Below are 23,230 nucleotides of genomic sequence, written 5' to 3' on the forward strand. Positions count from 1 at the left end.
TTAACCAAATGACCAAAGTCTTCTTCTCTTTCAAATATGAAATATCAATATCATAAACTCTCTAAGGGCTCAATGATGCTTTTACAATGATATGAAAATTTTCTCAAAAAACTTCTTAGTATAGAAATTTGTAATGAAAATCATGTAGAGACTTTTGTAGAATTTTGATTGAAAGAGGTGATTAAAAACTAATATTTTTTTGCCTTAAATACATCCTAAAAAATTTCTATGGATTAATGCAAAAGTTTGAGACATTTTTATGAAGGTTTGCAGTAGTTTAGAGTGACAATGGTTCATGAAAAAGACATAATTTTGAAGTTTGTACAAGACTTGTTAAGTCGGCTAAACTGATACTTAACTTAACAAGTTCATAACGTTTTTCAAATTTCAAAATTAAATTAGTGCTTCAGACCGGTGAAAATTGTGGCGGTTTTTAGTGTTGTTACGAGGGGTGAAACACTCACAATTTATCAAAAGCATAATCTTTGAGAAATTGAAAAAATTGAAAATTTGTCGAAGTATTTTTAACCAACCTTATGCAACATCTATTGATTTATCCAATTCAATAGATTATATATGAAAGTGATTTGACATGGTTCAAACATGGAAAATATTATATTTAAAAGTGATTTAACATGGTTCAAAAATGAAAAATAATTTTTTCAATGCATGATAAAAAAATATTTTGAGCACTAAAAAATGTATATGATATGGAATTCATATACCTAAGATGATGAATAAAATCTTGTTAACCATGCAACATAGGAACATAAGAAAATATAGATTCTTTAAACTTTGAGTTTTACCTCATGAGCGACTTTATCTTCAATCAAGCATTCATCTTTGGTGAACTTGATTTTGAAGCCCTTGTAAAAAAATTGGCTTATGTTTAGAAGATTATGCTTTAGTCTTTCAACATGAAGTACATCTTCAATGGATGTGAAAGGTGTTGCTCTAACTTTGCCTATGCCAAGAATTTTTCCTTTATCGTTGTCCCTATATGTGGCATAACCCTTGGACTTTAGAACTAGAGATAAAAATTAGTTTACATATCATGTCAAATGCTTAGAATAACCACTATCAAGATATCATATATTTGTATTGATATTTAAGCAAACCTACAAAATAAATTAAGTTTTGTTTGGTACCCAATGTGCCTTGAGTCCTTCATAATTAGTTTCGTTCTTAACCTACAAAGAATTCCCACTTGCCACACTAAATTTTCTTACAGAACAAGCATTAGGTGTATGACCACTTATACCACAACAAGAACATGTAAGAATAAAATTACTTCTATATTTAGCAACATAAGATTTATTTTTAGGAAATCTCTTCTTAGAGTGATGATGAACCTTTTGTGTTTTATTCATTTTCTCTTTGTTGGATTTTTCTTTTTTCATATCTTTCAAGAACTCTTTTCAATTGGACAATTTGAAAAGAAAGTGAATCATAATTTTTTCATGTAAAATTCTGTTTTTCTTTTTCAAGAAAAGTTTGTTTTTCAACTTCAAATCTTTTTCCTTGGTGTCAATCTTTTCTTCAAGAGATAAAATTTGTTTCTTTTGTATTAAAACCGTTTTATATAAAATTTTACATTCATTAAGTAATTCTTCAATATCACCTAGTGCATCATCATTATAAGATGTTTCACTACTAACCTCTTTTTCTTATTCATCATCAGAATGGTGTGATACCATCAATGCAATATTAATACATTCTTCGCTTTCTGAGTTGGAAGATGAACTTACTTCATTTTTTCCCCATGCTACATATGCTTTCTCTGGCCTTTTGTCCTTATTTATTTTAAAGCATGTATTCTTCTTTTTAAGTGCAAGGCATTCACTTTTAACATGTCCTCTTTCTCCATATGCATATCATGTAACCTTCCTTGTTGTGCTTCCCTTTTAATGATCTCGTTTTTCTTTTCGTTTCTTAAAAACTTTTCAAACTTCTTGATAATATCATTATTTTCATCACTAGTGGACTCATACTCTTAATTGTTATCATAATTTTTTAATCTCGTCTTTAAGGCAACGTCTTTTGAATCTTCTACTTGAATTTCATGTTTTTCAAGTCTTCCAAGTATCATCTCATATTCTTGAAGTTTTCCGAACAATTTTGAGTAAGTCATTTTAGATACATTTTTCTTCTCGGATATTTCCGCCACTTTTAGTTGCTATTCCCAGGTTAAAAATCTAAGCACTTTAAGATTAATTTCATCATTAGTAAGAGTCTTACCAAGTGCTTTTGAATGATTTTTCAAATGCACGAATCTTTTCTGTAAGTCGAGGATTGATTCTTCGGGCTGTATTTTGAATAATTCGTACTCTTGACTCAATGTGTTCAATATATATCTTTTAACTTCAGCGGTTCCTTCATGATTTTCTACGAGAGTATCCCATATTTCCTTTGTCGTTGTGTATGCTGAGATACGAAATATATCATCCATGCTAAAAACACCTTGAAGAAGATTTATTTCTTTCTTGTCATAAAGGAATTTTTCTCATCGTATTCATCCCATGAACCTTTAGGCTTTGGGGTGACAACACCATTAACAACACTTGTAGGAACGAAAGGACCATTTACTACTGCTTTTCATACTTCTTTTCATTGATATTCTAAATGTGCTTTCATGCGAATTTTACAAAAACTAAAGTATTCACCACAAAACAATGGAGACTTGTTATTGCTACAATTGTCTTTGAAAACCGAATTTACAGAAGCCAGTCTGGATCTTTTAGGAACATGTCAATTGTAAGTTATAAATGGTGCCTAATAGGGGGGATAGATGTTATGGTCAATTTTCAGTTTAAGTGGTATGTTGCTTTATTTGTCTGGTTTTACGGTGTTTATGAAAAAGATAAAGTGCAGAAAAAACAAAAAAACACAAGGATGTATCCTGGTTCCCCTCACAATCCGAGAGTACTCCAGTCCCCTTTCAACACGAAAGAGATTTTACTATTATTAGAACTTATACAAGACTAACACAATCAACAAGAATAATTCTCTTGTGATCAACCAAGTTAAAATGAGAACAATCCTCTCAAATTCAACTCTCTTGTTTCCAACAAACCTGGACATCAAGGTATACAAACCAAACAAGTATAAAAAGAAAAAATCCTTTCTTTTCCACTCTCTTGTCTCCAACAATCATGGACAACAAGGAAATACACCTAATATCAAACAATCCTTGATACTTAGGAATTTGTAACACAATAATAATTTGTATAAGAAGAAAGTTTGTATATTGTACAAGACTTAGTCAAATGACCAAAGTCATTTTCTCTTTAAAATATGAAATATCAATATCATAAACTCTTTAAGTGCTCAATGATGTTATTACAATGATATGAAAATTTTCTCAAAAAAACATTTTAGTATGGAAATTTGTAATGAAAATTATGTAGAAATTTGATTGAAAAACTAATGTTTTTTTTGCCTTAAATACATTGTATGAAATATCTATATATTAATGTAAAAGTTTCAGATATTTTTATGAAGGTTTGCAATAGTTTAGAAGGAAAATGGATCGTGAAAAAGACATAATTTTGAATTATGTACAAGACCATGTTAAGTCGATTAAACAAATACTTGACTTAGTAAGTACATAACGTTTTTTAAATTTCAAAATTAAAATATTGCTTCCGACCTTTTCAAACTATGGCAGGTTTTAGTGTTGTTACGACAGGTGAAACTACCACAATTTACCAAAAACAGAATGTTTAAAAAATTGAAAAAATTGATAATTTGTCTAAGTATTTGAACCAACCTTATGCAATACCTATTGATTTATCCAAGTCAATAGATTATATTTGAAAGTGATTTAACATGGTTTAAACATGAAAAATATTATATTTGAAAGTGATTTAATATGGTTCAAACATGAAAGATAATTTTTCCAATGCATGATAAAATAATATTTTGAGCACTCAGAAATGTATATGATATGGAATTCATATACCTAACACGATGAACAAAATCTTGTGAACCAAGTAAAATATTCATAGATATTTTCCTCCTTTTTTGATAAGGTAGTGTTGAGTTTGTCTTCATCAAAACATGTTGGAAACTTGTCTTCACATAGAGGTACATGTGAAAAATGTGTCGAGTTTTTTCAAAAACCATAGTGGAGTCCAAAGGATCCTTCATATTTTCCTCTATAAAATATTTTATTTTTCATCTTGTTTTCTTCTTTTACAAGTTTGACCGACTTGATATCTCTTTGCTCTCCTAGTTAGGTAAGTCGTCCACTACTTTCTCTTTGTGAGTTTTTTAGATGGCATTTGTGACTATTATGCCTTGTTTTACACATCAAATGGAGAGGCTCTCCAATGAGCAGAAAAGGAAAAAAATGGGAGAAAATCAAGTCTTCTAACTTGGTACCAACAATCCCCAAAGTCACCCTAAGGGTTTCATCGTCTAGGGGAAGAAGAGGCAGGAAGAGGACAAGGCTTCAGACTCACCTAATGTAAAGGTTCAGATACTGGAGGAGGGTTCTTCCCCCATCGTTGGGAATGTTAGCGCCTAGGCGCCTCTAACGGGCGAGGCTCCCTCACCTCTTACAACTATATAGATCAGTGTGGGTTTTGACTCTCTCTGTTTTAAAAGCTTTCATGTACCTTTCTCTAAGGAATTCCCTGTTGATTACTAGGCCCTTCGTTCCAAACCAACCTCATCTATTATGAACATGAAGGAAAAACTTTTGGTAAGGTAACTCATGCTACAATATGTCGACCGAGAGAGGCGCGACAACGCTGAGAAAAAGTTGGAGACGGAGCTCTAGGCACATGTGCATGCTTATAACGAGAGCCAAAGGTTGATGTAGGTCTTTAAGGAAAAAAAGGAGAAGTAAGAGAAGAAAAAGAAGGATGTGGAAGCCAAGTACAAGGAAATATACACTAAGAAGTAATCCTTTCAAGCATCCCTTGATGTCGTCCTTCTTCTTCAGGAGGACTTGAAGAAGGTAGTGTCATATATAACCTAAAAGGTAGTGTCTACTTCGAGCGCATCAAGGAGCTTATCCTCTTCCTCTACCCCGAACTTAGACTCGAGTCAAATGAATTTTCTGAAATTTGTTAGTGGTGGTGAGCTATGGATGAGGAAACCGTGGCCTCCCCTAAAACGTACTCTCCCATCAAGGACACTCGTGGCCAGGGTGGGGTGATGGACTGTGGTGAGTCTGAAGTCCCTTAGCTAGGGAATGTTGTCGAGGAGCTGGTGACCTAAGAGGAAGAATGATGGTGTGGTTATTTCTCTTCCTCTAGGGCCCTTGGTATTTCACTACCTCATTTGGGTTTTTTTGTTGTATTTCTCTGCCCCATCGGGAGATTTTGCAATTGTATTAAACAGAGACGTCCCTTAGGGTGCATTTACGTTAACTTCCCTCATTATTATCTTCTCTATAACTATATGCATATTTTTAAACCTTTAATGCATTCTTGGAGGCGTCTATTGTCGTGATTGCCTCTATGGGTTGCAAGGGTGCTACTTGTGGATCAAACAAATATGATCACCTCAGAGTGCGACAAGGATCCCACTAAAGTATCTAGCAAACATGGTCGTCTCAACGGGAGACAAGGATTCAACTTAAGGATCCAACAAAATTATCGCCTATATGGGGGGGATGAATGATAGTTATGCCGACGTCTCCATAGGGGACCCCTTCTGGGCCTTCAGCCGTCGATATATTTAGAGGTTGGAGAAAGAGTCTCCTCCCTTTTGCAGTATTCCTTCGGTGGCTTAATTCCCGAACTTATCCACCTGGCCTTCCCTCCTAGAATGCAGATCTTCCTCAACATGAGGCTTTTTGCAGAACACTTCCTGGCGATATCTTGACCACCTTGGATAACCCCCTCTCATCCATTGGGGAGCGAGTACTTAATGCATAAATACAGAGTATGCAGAGTGAAGTCCTGTCGGTTAAAAGCTAGTCGCCCTATAATCATATTATACAAAGAGAGGACATTAATAACCAAATACTTAACCTTTATTTCGCTGGCTTGGTCTTCTTGTCGTACCCCAAATTTTGCACTAGATTTTTTTAATTCATTTGCATAGCCTGGCTTTCATGGTTGGTCTTGCAGACATTCATTTAGGCCCCATTTTTTATTTACCATATCTTTGTTTTTGTTTTGCATTTTAAGTAATCATGTGGTATTGATTCATATTGAGCGTATCATAGTCCATATTTGTCTCTAATTCATTTTTCATCTCTTAATTTTCTATTTTTATTATTCGGTTAAATAATTGATTTTTTGATGATTAAAATTTCATATTTTAATTATTAAAAAACATTTTTATAATTAAATAATAAAATAGAAATTAAAGAGAATAGTCTCCTTTTTTTATATAATAACATGTTTTGTAGCACTTACAATTTACATCAATTTCAAACAAAAAAAATTAAAAAAAAATAGAATTTTATCTATAGGTGCTAAGATTCGAACTAATGACCAAGCATCACTTTTCATCAAGGTTGGAAGTTCGAACTAATAATCAGGCGCCACTTTTCATCAAGGTTAGAAGTTCGAACTGTGGTGAAAAATAGGCTTAAAAATTAAAAAAAAAAATGGCTAATTGAATAAATTCTACCACGGTGGATCTTTTGACCATAGTGAAATAAAATTGGATGCCGTTATAAAAAAATATAAAAAAAATATGATTTTAACAAGTACAAATTAATAAAATCACATATTTATATTTCAAAAGGTATTTGGTAGTAGGGATGACAATATTCTAGAATGAAGTAGGTTTTTTTTCAAGCTTTGAGTTTGCTAAAATATTTAATCCTTAAGTGTGACATAATTTATCATAAGTTTATTTTTAGAATTAAGTCTAACATTTTACAATGTTACAATGTCTGATTGATTGATTAGTCTACTTAAAAACTAATTTCATTTAAATATTTATAAAAAAGTAAACTAATATTTAAATATTGTAATAAAATGAGACTAAATATTTATTTATATTAATTTATTTAAATTTATCTAATAAAATAAATTTTGTGATATTAATTATTTTTTTAAAAAAATTATGAAAAGAACTTATAAAATTCTTAATAAGATTTAAACTTAATAGTTTGAAATCACTATATAATAAAACAGTTTGATATCTTGTACGCTATAAAGTTATTTTCATGTGAAAAAGTTATTACAAAATACTATTATCATCAAATAATTTTACTCCTTTGCGAATTGAAGTCTTATAGGTTAAGGTCCAAACAAATTTTTAGCAGCATAGACACGCCATATATAATAATTGCAAGATACATTAAACTGAATTCTAGCATTTTAAAAAGAGCATTTTAGCTAGAGATAAAACATTCTTATAAATAAAGAATTTTGTTTTTTTTTCTTTTTCAGAAGCACCTATTCTCTTGCTTTTACCATGTGTTAGACAAAAGAGACCTCACACGAACCAATTAACTCAAGGACCTACTTACAACTTTATGTGGAAATTTGGTCCATGGCAGAGGTAAAATTAAAAGAAAAATATTTAAGAATCCATATTAAATGATTAAATATTTAATTATTATTTTTTTAACACTTATATAAAAATTTTATTTTCAAGACAATTCTTTTTATCATTAAACATAGGCTCTAAAAACACAAGTTAACATGATCCAAAATTTATATAATATTTATTCAATCATATTTGAGGATGTTAACATTAATTTTGTCTCCAAAAATTATTTAATTTAAAGTTAGAATTTGTATTTTATGACATCAAAAATTAAGTTTACACTAATTTTTTTTAATTTATTTGAATTTTACATAAATATAATCAAACATAAACCAACTAATTTATATTCGACTCACTTTAAAACAAATTTAAATTTATAAAACTCAATAACAAACATGCACTCTCGTTCCGTTTAAGTTCATTGTATAAATTTTTTATAAAAAAACAAACTGAGACAAACAAGTATTGTATAAGGCGTGTATTTTAAATTTTGGTCTGACTTATAAAAAATGAGAGTAGAACATGCAGATTCGCAGACACTACATCTTTTTAGTCTAAAAATTACAAAAATTTATGTTAATGTCCGCACGCGCAAAAACTCAATAAAAAATAAAACGAGACAGAATAAATATATTAAAAAGTACGAGTTTAATATGTTGCCCCGTCCCTCGTAAAAATGAGAGTAAATTAGACATGCCCAACTTGTCGGAGAATTCATCCTAAGTGAAACTAAAACATCCACATCAATGCTTTCCATTTCATTCTCTATAAATAGTCTTCCTTCACAAAACACATACCAACCTAAACCATCCAAGATTCATTAAAAGAGTTAATAGAGAGAAAGAGACACATATTCTTTACATTATTCCAAAACTTCCAAAAGTTTTTATTTCGATTCAAAAAATGGCCATGCATCGTGAATCTTGGGCTTTTGTCTTTGGCCTTCTAGGTAGATACTATTAGTTGATCATACAGTATATTATTATTTTTTGTCCATAAAATCTTGAAGTTTATGATTTTCATTCATGCAATATTAATTTAAGAAATAAAAATACACTTTAGATGAAATAAAAGCAGTTACTTGTAAGCTAATATTTACCATTGTTTTTACAGGCAACATCATTTCCTTTGCAGTGTTCCTTTCACCATTGTAAGTAACCATTTTTGTTACTTATCTTGTAAATTAATTAATCAAAGCTTTGAAATAACAATTTCTTAAACATATAATTTTTTGTGTGTGCAGACCAACTTTTTACACAATCTTCAAGAAGAAATCTGCTGAAGGATTTCAATCACTTCCTTATATTGTTGCACTTTTCAGTGCAATGCTTTGGATTTACTATGCATTTGTCAAAAGAGAATCTGTTCTTCTTCTAATCACCATCAACACTTTTGGAATTGTTATTGAATCATTTTACCTTATAATCTTCCTTATATATGCCCCAAAGAAATCTAGGGTATACATATATATTTTTTAATTAATTAATCTCATATAATTATTAAAAGAAATTTTACTATATAATATTTAAATTGTTATAATACTTTTTCTTTTTCTTCTAGCTTTCTACCATAAAACTACTTCTCTTGCTGAATGTGTTTGGATTTGGAGCCATGCTTCTATCAACTCTTTATTTCTCAAAGGGTGCAAAACGTCTTGCGATCATTGGATGGATTTCTCTTGTTTTTAACATAAGTGTTTTCGCCGCACCTCTCTTAGTCATTGTAAGAATTAAAATATATAAAATTAATTTTGTTTCGATAATAATTATTAGAAAATCACACAACAAAAATCCAAACTATTAAAAAAAAATTTAATTTAATTATTATGATTGTTTCATGCAGAGCAAAGTCATAAGGACGAGGAGCGTCGAATATATGCCATTTTTCTTGTCTTTAACTTTAACCATCAATGCTGTTATGTGGTTCTTTTATGGCCTTCTCCTCAAGGATTACTATGTTGCTGTAAGTTCATTATTCATATTCACTTTTTTCATTTTTTTTTTTGGAAAAAATGTTCTTTTAACTTGATATTTAATAATGTTGAATTTTATTTATTTATTTAGAATAATAAGTTTGTGTTCCATTAATGTGGAGCACCCCACACACCCCCCACCAGTAATTTAAGTGTTGTATGGACCCCCATAATATAATTAGAAGCCCTTACATATAGGATAAGCTAAGCTATAAATTAATTCATTAATTATTTTCTTCTTTTTGAAAACAATGGTATATTTTGATTAAAACAATATGAGTATACTAAACTAATGTTTGTACTTTTTGATGATGCAGCTACCAAATACACTTGGATTTTTGTTTGGCATAATTCAGATGGTGATATATTTGATATATAGAAATGCAACGCCAGTGAAGGCTCAAGAATTGAGTGGTGGCCATGTCATTGATGTTATGAAGATTGGATCTGAACAAAATTGTGCATGTGGAGGTGCAGTTAGCAAAGTCTGATTTTAACTAAATGTGAAAGAAGAAAAAACAAGAGATCAGATCCATGACCAAAAAATAAAAAAAAATTGAAGAAAAAACTCAACCTAAAGTTTTAGTTTCATATAATATTGTAAAATGCAAGAAGGGTGTTTAGCTTCTTGTAATAAGTGTTTAGTTCTTATTATTAATGAAAAGTTGTGGTTTTTTTAAAAGGTAAATATAGTTATACTTATTAATCATATAGATTGTAGTTTCTATGATTGGGATGCATTTCCTTTGGATTGTCTTAGTAGGAGGTGATTAATGTCTCTTTGTTGTATTTCGGCAAGAGTATCTCTTGTACTTTAATAATGAAATTTTGTTCTAAAAAATATAAAGCAAATATAATTTACGAAAAATCTATCATTTATGTATGTGTGAACTAATTATTTAGACTATTTTTTGGGGGGTTTAGTAAATTTTGGAGTTTCGAGTTAATTTGTTTAAGAATAGTTTAATTTAGATTAACGTGGGTTTTGATTTTTTGAATTCATCTAGTGAGTTTCTGGATTGTAATATAGAGTCCATTCCTTTCATGTATTTTGGGCGACCTACTAACCCTTGTCTTTAGGCCACATGGGATCCACTAGTTGCTCTAATTTATAAGAGGCTTCATTCTTGGAAGTATATGTTTGTTAGCTTGGGGGCAAAATGATTCTTTTCAATTATGTACTTAATGTAATCTGTATCTTTTTCTTTTCTTTCTTGAAAATGCATGTGAAGGTTTGAAAGAAAATAGCTAGGATTCAAAGAAGGTTCCTTTGGAGAGGTGTGAAGGAAGATTCTAAGATTTTTTGGATCAAGTGGGTTGGTGTGTGTAAATCCGAGAGTAAATGTGGCTTGGGGAAAAGAGATCTTTGATTGTTTAACTTGGATCTTTTTCCAAATGGAAGTGGAGAATGATCTCGAAAGCTTTCATCCTTTCGTGTGATATTCTTGCACCTAGATATGGTACTCTAGTTGTTTATTCTTTAATGAGAGGTGAGTCTTTGGGTTTTCGGTCTTCATCCTCTTGGCATAAAGGAGAGTCTATCCTCGGGTCCAAAGAGAATGATTCATCTAACTAGTTTGTGGATGGTATTATAAAGAAAGTGGATTCAAGTTTGCACCCTTCTTTTTGGGAAGACCCTTGGATTGAAAATATCCATATTAAGATTAGTTTTCTTATGATGTTTACCATTTCCAATCATCCATAGGGGCTCGTGGGAAAGATATGGGATTGATGGGTGGGAGCCTTGTTTCGGATTTCAGGTGGAGGAGACCTTTCTTTGAGCACGAGCATCATGTTGCTGCCAATTTTCTTTTTGTTTTCAAAGGCTTGACTCTTACTCATGATAGAAATAAGAGGAGTTGGAAACATGTTAGCAATGGAATTTTCATAATTGCTTCTTCTTATCAAGTCCAAGTAGATCTTGGTAATTCTTTTATTTTCCTTCATTAATTGAAAACTTGACCTTGCCCCTTATATGGGTTAGTTAAGCTCCCTCTAAGGTGGTAGTGTTTTCATGGTAATTTATGCAAGAAAGGTTCCCTTATAGAGATAAATTAGTTAAGCGGGGTGTGATAGTTAACCCTTATGGAGTTTCTTTTCCTATGTGTGGGGTTCGATTGATTCAATATCTCATTTAATTGTCACATGTGTTTTAACTTTGTCAGTATGGTATAAGATCTTTAATTGGTTATGATGGTTGATGGTTCTCCCTAGTGACCATAGATTGTTTTTAGTTTATCCTATATTTAGGTGGTAGGAAGAGGAATATGTATGGTTTTGCAATGATTTGGCATGTTGTTATTTGGTCTATTTGGATAGCTAGAAAATTAATTATATTTTTAGGTTCTTCAACAAACGTGAAAAAGGTGGAGGATAAAAGCATTTTCTGGCATGAAAATGGTTTCTAAATAGATTATCGGTGAACTCGTCTACTTTTTATGATTGACTTCAGAATCCAATCCTCTTCCTTAATCAATAGCGGATCGAGATTTTTGTCTTGGTTTTGGGGTTGTGTTGTCTTATACAAGGCTTCATAAAACCTGCCCATACACAACTTCTTCTTAGCCCTAAGCATCTCAAAATAGCCATCAGATTGAATCCTAGCTTACACATTGTCCAATTTGTAACACCCGAGGCCAAAGAGGGCAGAGGGTGGTGGCACTGCATGTAACACTTGTGGCAGAAGATGGCGAGGAGTGGTCGCCACATCCGAATGAGAGGGATCCTGAGGTTGTGCAGGGAAGAGACTGCATGGTTAAAGGAATGCTTATAAGGATTTATTCGTACTACATATACCAACAAGATGCATCTTCTTTTCGGTAACCCCGTTCTATAAGAATTCCACAGGTAAACGTGCTTGACTTGGAGCAATTTCAGGATGGTTGACCTTTTGGGAAGTTTCTCGGAAAGCATGTGAATGAGGATAAATCATACTAAAAATACATGTGTCGGTTTGTAGGGTCAGTCGGTAATCCTGAAAGCAGTTTGTGGCGTTACAAATGGTATCAGAGTCAGACCACTCTCAATACAATGTGGCTTGAGGGTGAACCATGCGGAAGCTATTGAGCATGTAACACTAGAGGCCAAAGAGGGTAGAGGGTGGTTGCACCACATATAACACTTGTGACCGAAGATGGCGAGGAGTGGTCGCCGCATCAGAATGAGATGGATCTTGAGGTTGTGCAGGGAAGAGACTGCATGGTTAAAGGAAGGCTTATAAGGAGGGCATGTAACACCCGAGACCAAAGAGGGAAAAGGGTGGTTGCACCGCATATAACACTTTTGGCCGAAGAAGGCGAGGAGTGGTCGCCACATCTGAATGAGAGGGATTACGAGGCTGTGCAGGAAAGAGACTGCATGGTTAAAGGAAGGCTTATAAGGATTTATGTGTACTACCTATACCAACAAGATGCATCTTCTTTTCTATAGCCTAACCATAAGAACTCCACAGTTAAGCGTGCTTGACTTGGAGTAGTATTAGGATGGATGACCTTTTGGGAAGTTTCTCAGAACGTGTGTGAGTGAGGTCAAAGCATGCTTAAAATACTCGTGTTAGTTTGTGGCTTATAAGGATTTATTTGTACTACCTATACCAACAAGATGCGTCTTCTTTTCGATAGCCTGATTATAAGAACTCCAGAGTTAAGCGTGTTTGACTTGGAGTAGTATTGGGATGAGTGACCTTTTGGGAAGTTTCCCAGAACGGGTGTGAGTGAGGCCAAAGCATGCTGAAAAGATTCGTGTTGGTTTGTGGGGTCAGTTGGTAATCCTGAAAGTAGTGTGGGGCTTTACACAACTTCTCCTCAGCTTCACAATCCAAATCGTATGAACATTTCCAAAAGTTAATTTGTTCCAATTCTTTAGGTTATTCTTGAGTAACTTGCGCTTTTCAGAGAGAACAAATATAGGACATCCTAAAAATTTGATTTTCCAATAATTGTTTGCAACTCTAAGTAAAGAGGGTGAGTAATCCACATTTTTTGGAATTTAAATTGATAAGCAATAGATACAAGAGAAACATTAAAATAAGGCATCAAAGGATAATGGTCAGATCTTACTTTAGTTATAGTGCAACAGAATGTTTGATTGTAGAGAGAAATTCATTCTACGTTGCAACGAACTCTATCCAACCATTTGAGAGTGTTAGAGTTTCCCACTATACCATTATACCAGATGTAGAAGGCACCAATGTAGGAAGATGCAAAAGTTCATTCATGATGGACGACTCTTGGAACTCATGAATAGGAAGTATGACAGACAAGGAAAAACCAAGGTGTTCACGAACTCCTATCACAATGTTAAATTCACCAATTAGGCTCCATGGAATTTTGTGATTAGATATGATAGAGGTTAACTCATTTAATAAGAATCTTCTTCTGATATAGTTGGTGGAGGCATAAATGGAAATCAACCCAAACATTTTATTATCAATAGTAGAAGAGAAGGTTATGTGTTGGTCCCTAACAGATATGATAAAAAGATCAAAAGATCACTTGCAAAAATACCAAAGATTGGGGAGATTATTGGGTCTGCAATTTATTGAAATAAGTTTCAAGCCAAGCCTAATAAACCAGTTTTGAGGGAAATGATCATAACTCTTCCAAGGCTATGAGACAAAAAGAAAACCAGGTCTATTTTTAAATTCATTTTTCTAAGCGCCAATTTGGTAAGGTTATTGACCAAACCCCTTGAATACCATTATATACAAATCATTTCAAAGGTGTTGGCTGGACAACCTTTGATCTGGTTATATATCTATTTCCAAATTACACCTTTTCTTCCTATTTTTACCTCTCACAAGTGTGAAACCAAGAGGCACATGGGTATTAAAGGAACTTTTGGTTTTTATTAATTTTGTAACTGATGAGTTTACAATAGAATCACTTTCATCCCTAATTATTTGGGTTGCATCAACAAATTCCTTTTAAAAGGGGCTATCATCACATTCCTCTCCAGTAACCACATCAAGGAGAGCATTGAGTTTGTTTTGAAATTTTAGAGACTTAACCACTCCTTGTTTTAGGATCAGAGTCACCATATATGGTACTTTTATTGTTGATAGAGTTAATACTAATTTACTACCTAATAAATCACCATGTCAAATGCTTCAAAGTTCTTTACTTGATATAAGCAATAAAAATATTTGGTTTACTTAGTTATGCCTCCACCTTACAAAATCATAAAACTAAACTTGCTTGCAGAGCAAGTAAATCCTTATTTTTAGGATATATTAATGATTTAAAGGGGTTAGTCTTATTAGACCTTCATTAACAAGAAATATTTATATCTAAAAATTTTACTTTTCATGAACATATATCGCCATATCAAATTCAAAATCCATTTGAAATGCATAATTGGGAACACTTTAATGACTTGTATAACCAACCAGAGTCCAACTCACCAAATTGCATTTTACCTTAATCACCAGTTTGAACATTTACCCCTACTAGTTTCATTGATTGCACGACTCCTACTATTGATAATGTCCAACCAAACGTTCTACCACTTCCTCATTGTGCATCATCAAAAGTAAGGCATCAACCATCACTCAAAGACTACATATGTGCTTCATTCAATGACACCAAATCAATCCTCTTCAGATACTTTTTATCCTTTATACGATTTTATTTCTTATTATAAATTGTGTCCTTCTCAATTCCACTTTATCGTCTCATTGACCACACACATAAAACTTAAATTATATAATGAGGCTAGTAAGTTTGATTGTTGAAATCAAGATATGAAATTTGAGCTTGATGCTCTTGATAAATTTGGTACTTGATAACTTATTGATCTTCCATCCAATACTAAACTAATAGGATAAAAATGGATCTATAAGATCAAGAAAAAACCAAAAGAAAGTATAGAGAAATTCAAGGCAATGTTAGCTGCCAAAGGCTACAATCAAATAGAAGGTTTGGATTACTCGGATACTGATTCACCAGTATCTAAGCTCGCTTAAGTCAAGCTTGTTTTAGAAATTTCATTTATCCATATATTGTTTCTACATCAACTTGATGTAGATAATGCATTCTTGCATGGTGAGGTACATGAAGACGTGTACATGGTTATTCCACTTGGTGTCAACCCTTCTAAACCAAATCAAGTATGTAAATTTATTAAGTCTATTTATGGTCTTAAACAAACCAACAAGTAAATGCATGAGAAATGGGCATGTCTCATTACTCACCATGGCTATAAACAATCTACTTTAGATCACTCATTATTTGTTAAAAAAAATTCATTATTTAAATTTTGCTTGTCTATGTTGATGATGCAATTTTAGTAGGTAATTTCATATTTGATTTCCATCATTTGAAATATGATTTACATAAATCTTTCAAAATCAAAGATCTTGGTCTTATTAAATATTTATTAGGTTTAGAGGTAACACACTCTAAACAAGGCAAGTTTTTATGTCAAAGAAAATATTGCATTGACCTTTAAGCTAACTCAATATTACTTGGTTCAAAGTCTATCACTACACCTCATGACTCATCTCTTAAATTATGAAAAGACAACATTGATCCATTTGAAGACATACCATCACATAGAAGGCTAATTAGTGGACTTATTTACCTTGACACCACCATACTAGATATAACATACATCACACAACAACTGGGCCAATTCACTTACTCAGTCACTAATTCACTTACTAGGATTTTTAGAATGTTGATTGTTGAGTTTTGAGATGTCTAAAGCATTTACATGGTCAATGCTTATTCTTTCCAAGAGATTCACAAATTCACCTACTAGGATTTTTAGAATCTGGTTGTGATGGTTGTATTGATACCATCAAATCAATTTTGAGGTATTGTTTCTTCATTGGTTCATCTCTCGTCTCATGGAGAACTAATAAATGAATAACTATGTCTATATCATCTTCTGAGGAAGAGTATAGATATTTAGTTGTTGCAACATATGAGATTCAATTGATTATATACTTATTGTGTGATTTTCAAGTTAAATACTCAAAACCTTATGTTTTATATTGTGACAACTAGAGTGCTTTACACATAATTGATGATCACGTCTTCTATGAAAAGACTAAGCACCTAGAAATAAACTCCCATTATGTTAAAGAGAAATTCCAAACTAGAGTAACGAAGGACATTTGTTGGGTGAGAATACGGTGTAAGAAAATAGTATAGAGGGGGATGAATAGATATTTTAAAATAGGACAACTGATTTTTCGAAAACGAATTATTGCAGGTTTTTTAGAGTATGCGCTCAGAAGTTTTTAAAGCGAAATAGAGAGAATTATAGTTGAATAGAAATTAATACACGTAAGCACGTAATTAATGTACATCATTCACAAATTGAATTAATAGTGATACACAAGGTATTCAGTCGATACCACTAGTATAATTTACGAGAAATGATTATACATTGATTCAATTAGTGAATTCTAAATCAACTAGTTTCTCAAATTTTAATCAGAACTAAAGCTCGATTAGGCCCCAATTCCAACAAAACCTAATCTTAAGCAATAAATTGATATACACAATATTTACACGATAATGAAATATATATACATATTTACATACAAGTTGAGGGTTATTTACTATATTCAAACAAAATAAGTCGATAAGTGCCACAAAACTATATACATTATAACTACAATTTGGCACTTATCACCTATCCTACAGATTCTCATTCTGCTGCTGCTGCAAGGCTTCAACCACAACCAACAAATGGGCCATGTCTGGTGGCGGATCATCGCTTGTGGGTGACGCCCCGGACATGTCTGAGAACGAAAGGAAAAGGGAACTATTGTGTGGTATGGGAAAATTTTACCTATGCCCCATAGTGGATGCCAAATGTTCTTACAAAAAACACAAAGGTTGACTTTTCCAATAAAGGCAGAGAGAGCCTCAAAAGTATGGTAATGGTGTCTGTTTTGCGTGATTTTCATATATATTTCTCCTTCTCGCAAGTGCCTTTTATAGGCTTTGTAAGGCTCTTCATTGTCTCATTAAGGATGTTCCCTTATGCCTCCTTAAAGCTCTGTAATGTTCATCGCTGCTATAATCATAGGTAATAAATCTCTTGTAACGTTTATTTCCTCATCAAGAATGGTAGTTACAACTCTCATGTTTCTTCAATTTGGTTCTATATCTAGCTTCCGGCTACCGGCCATCTATCTAGGATTATATGCTTGTTCCATCCGTCCACGAATTATACCCTGGCTCCCCAACTACCAGCTCATTATAGTCGGCTTCATGCACGGTCAAGGCATAAGTTAACTAGTCTGATCCGGCCACCACCATCAGTCTTACACACCTATCTACACCCCATCCTCCATCCGAGTTTATACCCCCAGCTTAGGTAAAATTTATTCCAGGAGGATGTACAGTTAGAAATAGTTGTCTTATTAACTTATATGTATATCAACTTATCCTAATCCACCAACACGAATAAGTATCTATTAACTATTTTTTTCTGCAATGGGAAAATGTTATGTATATATCATAGAAAAGAAGGGGAAATTTTAAAATGATTCAACAATGTGTATGCTGGTTTCGAACACATGAAGGAAATCATTTCAGCTAATAAAGGGGATTGAGAAATGCACTACAAGACATTTAAATACACATCGTGCATTTCATAAAATTTTATAAAAACTCAACTTTGTCTCTTATGAAAAGGAAGATTTTGGTCAAATTCTGTATAAAATATTTCTTTCAAAGTGAATGTTTATTAAAAACTTTAGATTTATATGCAATTTATTTTATTTATTGCGTTCTTACACGAGGGTTTACATGCTATTTATTTTGCTTCAAAAGAAGTTGTGTATAAACTTTCTTCCAAAGTGTAGTTCATAGAACACTAATAGATCCAATTAATATCAAGTTTATGATAGTTAGAAGTTTCCTAGACACGCCCTTTACACTACTGAACACTATATTGCAATCATAGAACATATTAAGAATCTACTTACATATCTGAAACTTTGCCAATTTGCTGCAGCAGACACTCACGAAGCAATGGCACTGATACTATAGGAACAAAATAGTTTCACACCAACTACAATAAGAGATGATTTATAAAGAAGAATAAGACACAATATTTACATGCTAAGCCTTCAACAAATAATCCAAACATCATTGGGCAAAAGTAAAAGACTTTTATTCAGTGGAAGAAATTAGAGAAGCTCTTTTTAAGTGTAAAGAGAGTTCAATTACACTCTCTCTTGTACATAGAATTACCTCAGAGGAGTAACTACATAAGAATATACATAAAGGATTTCTAGAATGCGTTTCCAAAGAACTATTTTCTATATAAAATATTCCTATAGACCTTAAATGCGTTTCCAAAGAACTCTCTTACACAAGGGATGTACCCTTAACAAATTCTGTGAAAGCCAAAGCAGCTAAACCTAACATAGCGATTCTTCCGTTCCAAAGCTCTGCGTCTGAGGACATGATACTTTTAGATTTAGACTCAACACTAACACCTTGCAAAAATGGAATCAATGAAGCAAGTGTCAACAACACACTTGTCCCCAAGAACCATGGGACTCCACCACCAGATAACTGTTCACCCAAACCCTGCCCTTTTGCTATCTCCACCCCCATTGCTGCTACAAAACCAATCATAGCCAACCTTCCATTGATCCTTTCAGGTGCTGGCCCGCTAAATGCCATCAAATCCGAAAATTTGGTGCTCATCTGCCATAATATCATCATTCTTACATGTTAAAGGGGTCATTTTAATTTAAACAAAAATCTAAGCTTCATAATACTAAGCTAAGAGATAAAACAAAGTAGTAATTATGTTCTACTATGGTCACCTTTGGTGGACGAGTATAGGCTGGTTGTGGTGTTGGTGTTGGTGTTGGTGTTGGTGCAATTGGTGTAGTTGGGTCTACAGGCACCTTTGATTGCTCTTTCGGCTCTCCCTAAATAATTTAACGAGTAATTAGCAAACAATCCATATTAAATCATAAACATAAACAAATACTGTTGCCAGAAACCATGATTACCTCAGCCATGGACCGAACTTTGAGGCTAGCATTCCTTCTCAAGCCTGGCATGTGCACGGAAGGGATGCTGTTAAATTGGTTAACTCTAGGCCTGCTTGAGATGCTCATAGAGCTTGACATGATTGACTGACAAGATGAAACAGCCATTGATGGTTCCTTATTTTTACAAAAACTATTCTGAGGACAGGATAACTCTGTGATTCTCACTAAACTCTTTTAATATGGCTTTAATGGTTAAGGTTGGTAGGTATAGCATTGAAGAAGGTTGTTTATATAGAATCCAATGAAGAACATTGTGAGGAATATTCAAGTTCCACGTAATGTGTATATGGGTCCTAAAAGTGATTGATTCACGTGGGCTCATTAATGCTCATATGGTAAAAACAACAGACGTGGCTCAAGTTATGACCAGAAAGTACTAAGCTTGGAATGCGCAGACTGCAGAACATCAATTGTTGTTGTTACTTATTACTGCTGATTATAACTTGGGTATATTCTAAAGCATTATATTTCTCTCTAAATGAGATAAGATAAAAAGGGATTTTACTAACCCGGGTTTCACGGTTTTTTATTAAGGTCAGGATATTTTTACTGCGAAGTGCATAGGAACTTTCATTCTGTTTATTGTGTAGCTGAGAAACTGATTTTTAAGTCTTTAAATTGTTACCAAAGTCCATAACAATTGAAGATCTTAAATTGCAGTGTTTTATAACTGGGATTTATGAGGACAAATACTAATTTTCAGCTAATCAATTGAGCTAATGAGGCAGGACAGCATAATTGCATGACTGCTTTGCCAATTGCACTTTTTCTCGAGGAAGCTCTTTTAATGCCTGGTGACAGAGAAAAGACTCCTCCATAAGTTTATTTTTTCCTCCTCATAGTGTAAGATATAATGTAAGTACATGTCATTATTCACATCTAAAGATTATTTATGTGACTCAGTTGTGAACATATATTTAATCAAATTATTACAATTTGCAAATCATACAAATGCTTATGTATTTTCAACACTCAGACTTAAATTTAAAAAGATTTATTAGTTATTGGATAATATGTTAACCTTACCAACCATGAATTCATTATCATGATTGTGACCGCAGAGATCTCATCTGATGTATCGAAGAAGGTAACTCCTCCAATGAATACTTCCTTAATAGTTAAGCAGTCATCTTCATGCGAGAGGGGAGCATTATAAATTCCAAATAAACCTCCACATCCAAAATCCCAACCTAGACACCAGCATTCCACAAAATGAAAAGACAGAATGGCTTATCTTATCACTATCCATAAATATTAAACCCAATAATGGAGAAAAGTGAAAAAAGAGGCTGAAAGATAATCCCATCTCTAATTTCATATGCAGCAACAAGAAAGACTTGAGACTGCAGAGATTACTCGCAATGGAATTCTAAATTTGTAACTTGATAGTGGAATCAGAAACAGCAAGATATGACATATTGTCAGGTTCAACTGAAACATTGAATGCAGAGGTTAAAGAACTAATGCACTTCAACTACCATCATATACTCGTGGCCTAACTTCTGAATCTAAAGTGATCTAAATAGGAAAGGTAATTCAACATTATCACTGTGTGTTTGAAAACAAATCCCCAAATTTTAAGCTATCTATTATACGAAGAATCAGCAATAGCATGTCCAAGATGGAGTTTTTTTTTTCGTGTGCGACTAAAATGGATGTATGGCATTTCATCAAAATTAATAGGAGCAATCCACGATGGTAAATCAATATAAACATCAAAAGAAGCATCAGGGGCGGAGATGAAATTTGGAGAACAGACTGATTGTAGCTTTAGAAACAGAAAAAAATTTAGCATTTGATTTTAAATTGCAACTTCCCAACTTATATGTAATGCAAGCATTAGAATCTTATGATTGAGCTGATGAAAGTTTACCTCTACATTAGAGACTACACAATAATTTAAAACCATGATTATCAAAGTTATTTTATTATAATCGCAAACATTGTTATTTGATGGTTTACATCTAAATTACAAAATACATATCAGAATTAAACAAGTCTAATCCTTTGGCTCTCTCAATCTAACTGGCACTAACCACTGTGGCGCGTTTGCGAAGCCATTCCAACATATCACCAAACACCAACTCCACACTCTCTTCAGGTTCTCCAATCAACTGGTGCCACATTCCATCGTATATCTTCAGCGTCTTATCTTTACTCGCAGCGCGTGCGTACAACTCCTCCACACAAGATGCATCGCAAACGACGTCGTCTCTCCCGTGCACAACCAGAAACGGCACATCCACTTCCTCATACCTTCCCTGCAGCTCACGACAGATCCTCAACAATTCATACGCCGTCGAGGCGCGTGGACGCGCCACTGTCCTCTTAGGACTCGCAATCGCAAGCTTCCTCTTCCACTCCACCTTGAAGGAGACATCCGGAATTGAGCCGCGCGTGGGGACCACGCGCCACGTCGGGATGAGTGTTGCCGCGAGTGAGAGAAAGTGTTCGAGTGGCCATGGTGGTTTGAACTTGTCGCTGATTCCACACATGGCGCCGTTGAGGATGAGGCCGTTCCACGGTAATCCGGTTTTGCGGAGAGTGATGTAAAGCGCGATAGCTCCACCAAGAGATTCCGAGTAGAGAAAGGAAGGTAGTGAAGGATCGAAGCGAGAGCGGAAGGATTCGAAGAAGGTGATGCAGTCATCGACGACGGGATTGATGTCAGGGATATGAGCGATTAAACCGTCGGAGAAACCATGGCCTTGGTGGTCGATAGCACAAGTGGCAAAACCGGCTTTAGCGAAGTAGACAGCGGTTAGTTGGATAAGCCAGCTGGACTCGCCGGTGAAGCCGTGGACGAGAGCGAGGGTGCCGATGAGGTTTGTTGGAGGGAGAGGGATCCACCACTGAGTGAAGAGTTTGAGGCCTCTAGGGTTTGTGACATACTCGGAGGAGTGAGTCACTGAGTGGCGAGTGTAGAACTCGTCCGGAGTGAGGGTGCCGAAAGGGCTGTGGTCGTTTGCTTCTGCTACTGGGTGCACCATTCTGGCGATTCAACTCACTGAAATTGAAATGTGCAGTGTCGGTTATGTGTGGATTTTTGAGTTATAAGAAGTGTGTCCCAACTACTTCTATATCTGTTTTTCCCTCTCATTTACTTCTCTACTTGTTTTTAGCATTTTTATTTGTTAAAAACACTTATTTTTCTTCTACTAAGAAAATAAGAGTCTGTTTGGTACAACCCAAAAAAGAGCTTTTAGCTTTTAGCTTTTAGCTTTTTAGCTAACATTAATGAAAAAGCACTGTTTGGTAATGCTATTTTAGCTTTTAGCTTGTAGCTTTTTTACTAGCTTTTAGCTTTTTTATCAAAAGCTATTTGAAGTAGCTTTTGAGTTTGTAGCTTTTAGCTTGTGACTTTTTTTTCCATTTATACCCTTATTACTTTAATAAAATATTATTATTCTTATTAATTAAAATGATCGTTTATGTCATTTTGTATCTATCAGCTAATGAAACAGCTAATTTACCAAACACTCATGTTAGCTTATCAGCTATCAGTCACCAGCTAAAAGCTACCAGTCACCAGCTAAAAGCTATCAGCTATCAGCTACCAGCTAGTTTTACCAAACAGAGCCTAAAACTTGTCTTTTTAGTATTTTTCTTTATTAAAATGATTTATGAAATAAGATAAAATTTTAATATATTGCACATTAAAAAGATTTAATTAAAATTTATGATCTTTAATGTTTTGATGATTCGGATGAGCCATAACTATTTGGTAATGTCAAATTAAAAGTAAGCATCTCTTTTACAAAATTTCT

The 23,230-nt window shown here is 33.6% G+C and overlaps 3 protein-coding genes across 3 annotated transcripts; 1 reads left to right on the forward strand and 2 right to left on the reverse strand.

Annotated features, from left to right (window-relative positions):
* The first annotated feature begins 8,277 nt into the window (after positions 1 to 8,277).
* Positions 8,278 to 10,046, forward strand: LOC131612003 (bidirectional sugar transporter SWEET13-like). Its single transcript, XM_058883819.1, has 6 exons — positions 8,278 to 8,410; positions 8,575 to 8,611; positions 8,705 to 8,918; positions 9,022 to 9,183; positions 9,304 to 9,423; positions 9,751 to 10,046. The coding sequence occupies exons 1-6, from the start codon at positions 8,365 to 8,367 to the stop codon at positions 9,922 to 9,924; spliced, it is 753 nt and encodes a 250-aa protein (XP_058739802.1). The 5' UTR covers positions 8,278 to 8,364; the 3' UTR covers positions 9,925 to 10,046.
* Positions 10,047 to 18,543: 8,497 nt separating this feature from the next.
* On the reverse strand, positions 18,544 to 19,712 carry LOC131643498 (early light-induced protein, chloroplastic-like). The gene is made up of 3 exons (XM_058913730.1): positions 19,422 to 19,712; positions 19,230 to 19,337; positions 18,544 to 19,107 (listed from the first exon to the last, which is right to left on the reverse strand). Exons 1-3 carry the CDS (start codon positions 19,566 to 19,568, stop codon positions 18,763 to 18,765), a joined length of 600 nt encoding a protein of 199 aa, XP_058769713.1. The 5' UTR covers positions 19,569 to 19,712; the 3' UTR covers positions 18,544 to 18,762.
* A 1,646-nt stretch (positions 19,713 to 21,358) lies between these two features.
* LOC131643497 (caffeoylshikimate esterase-like) lies at positions 21,359 to 22,548 on the reverse strand. Its single transcript, XM_058913729.1, has one exon. It carries the CDS (start codon positions 22,451 to 22,453, stop codon positions 21,485 to 21,487), a length of 969 nt encoding a protein of 322 aa, XP_058769712.1. The 5' UTR covers positions 22,454 to 22,548; the 3' UTR covers positions 21,359 to 21,484.
* Positions 22,549 to 23,230: the final 682 nt, after the last annotated feature.

Source organism: Vicia villosa, linkage group LG1 (assembly GCF_029867415.1).
Source record: "Vicia villosa cultivar HV-30 ecotype Madison, WI linkage group LG1, Vvil1.0, whole genome shotgun sequence".
Lineage (NCBI taxonomy): Eukaryota > Viridiplantae > Streptophyta > Magnoliopsida > Fabales > Fabaceae > Vicia > Vicia villosa.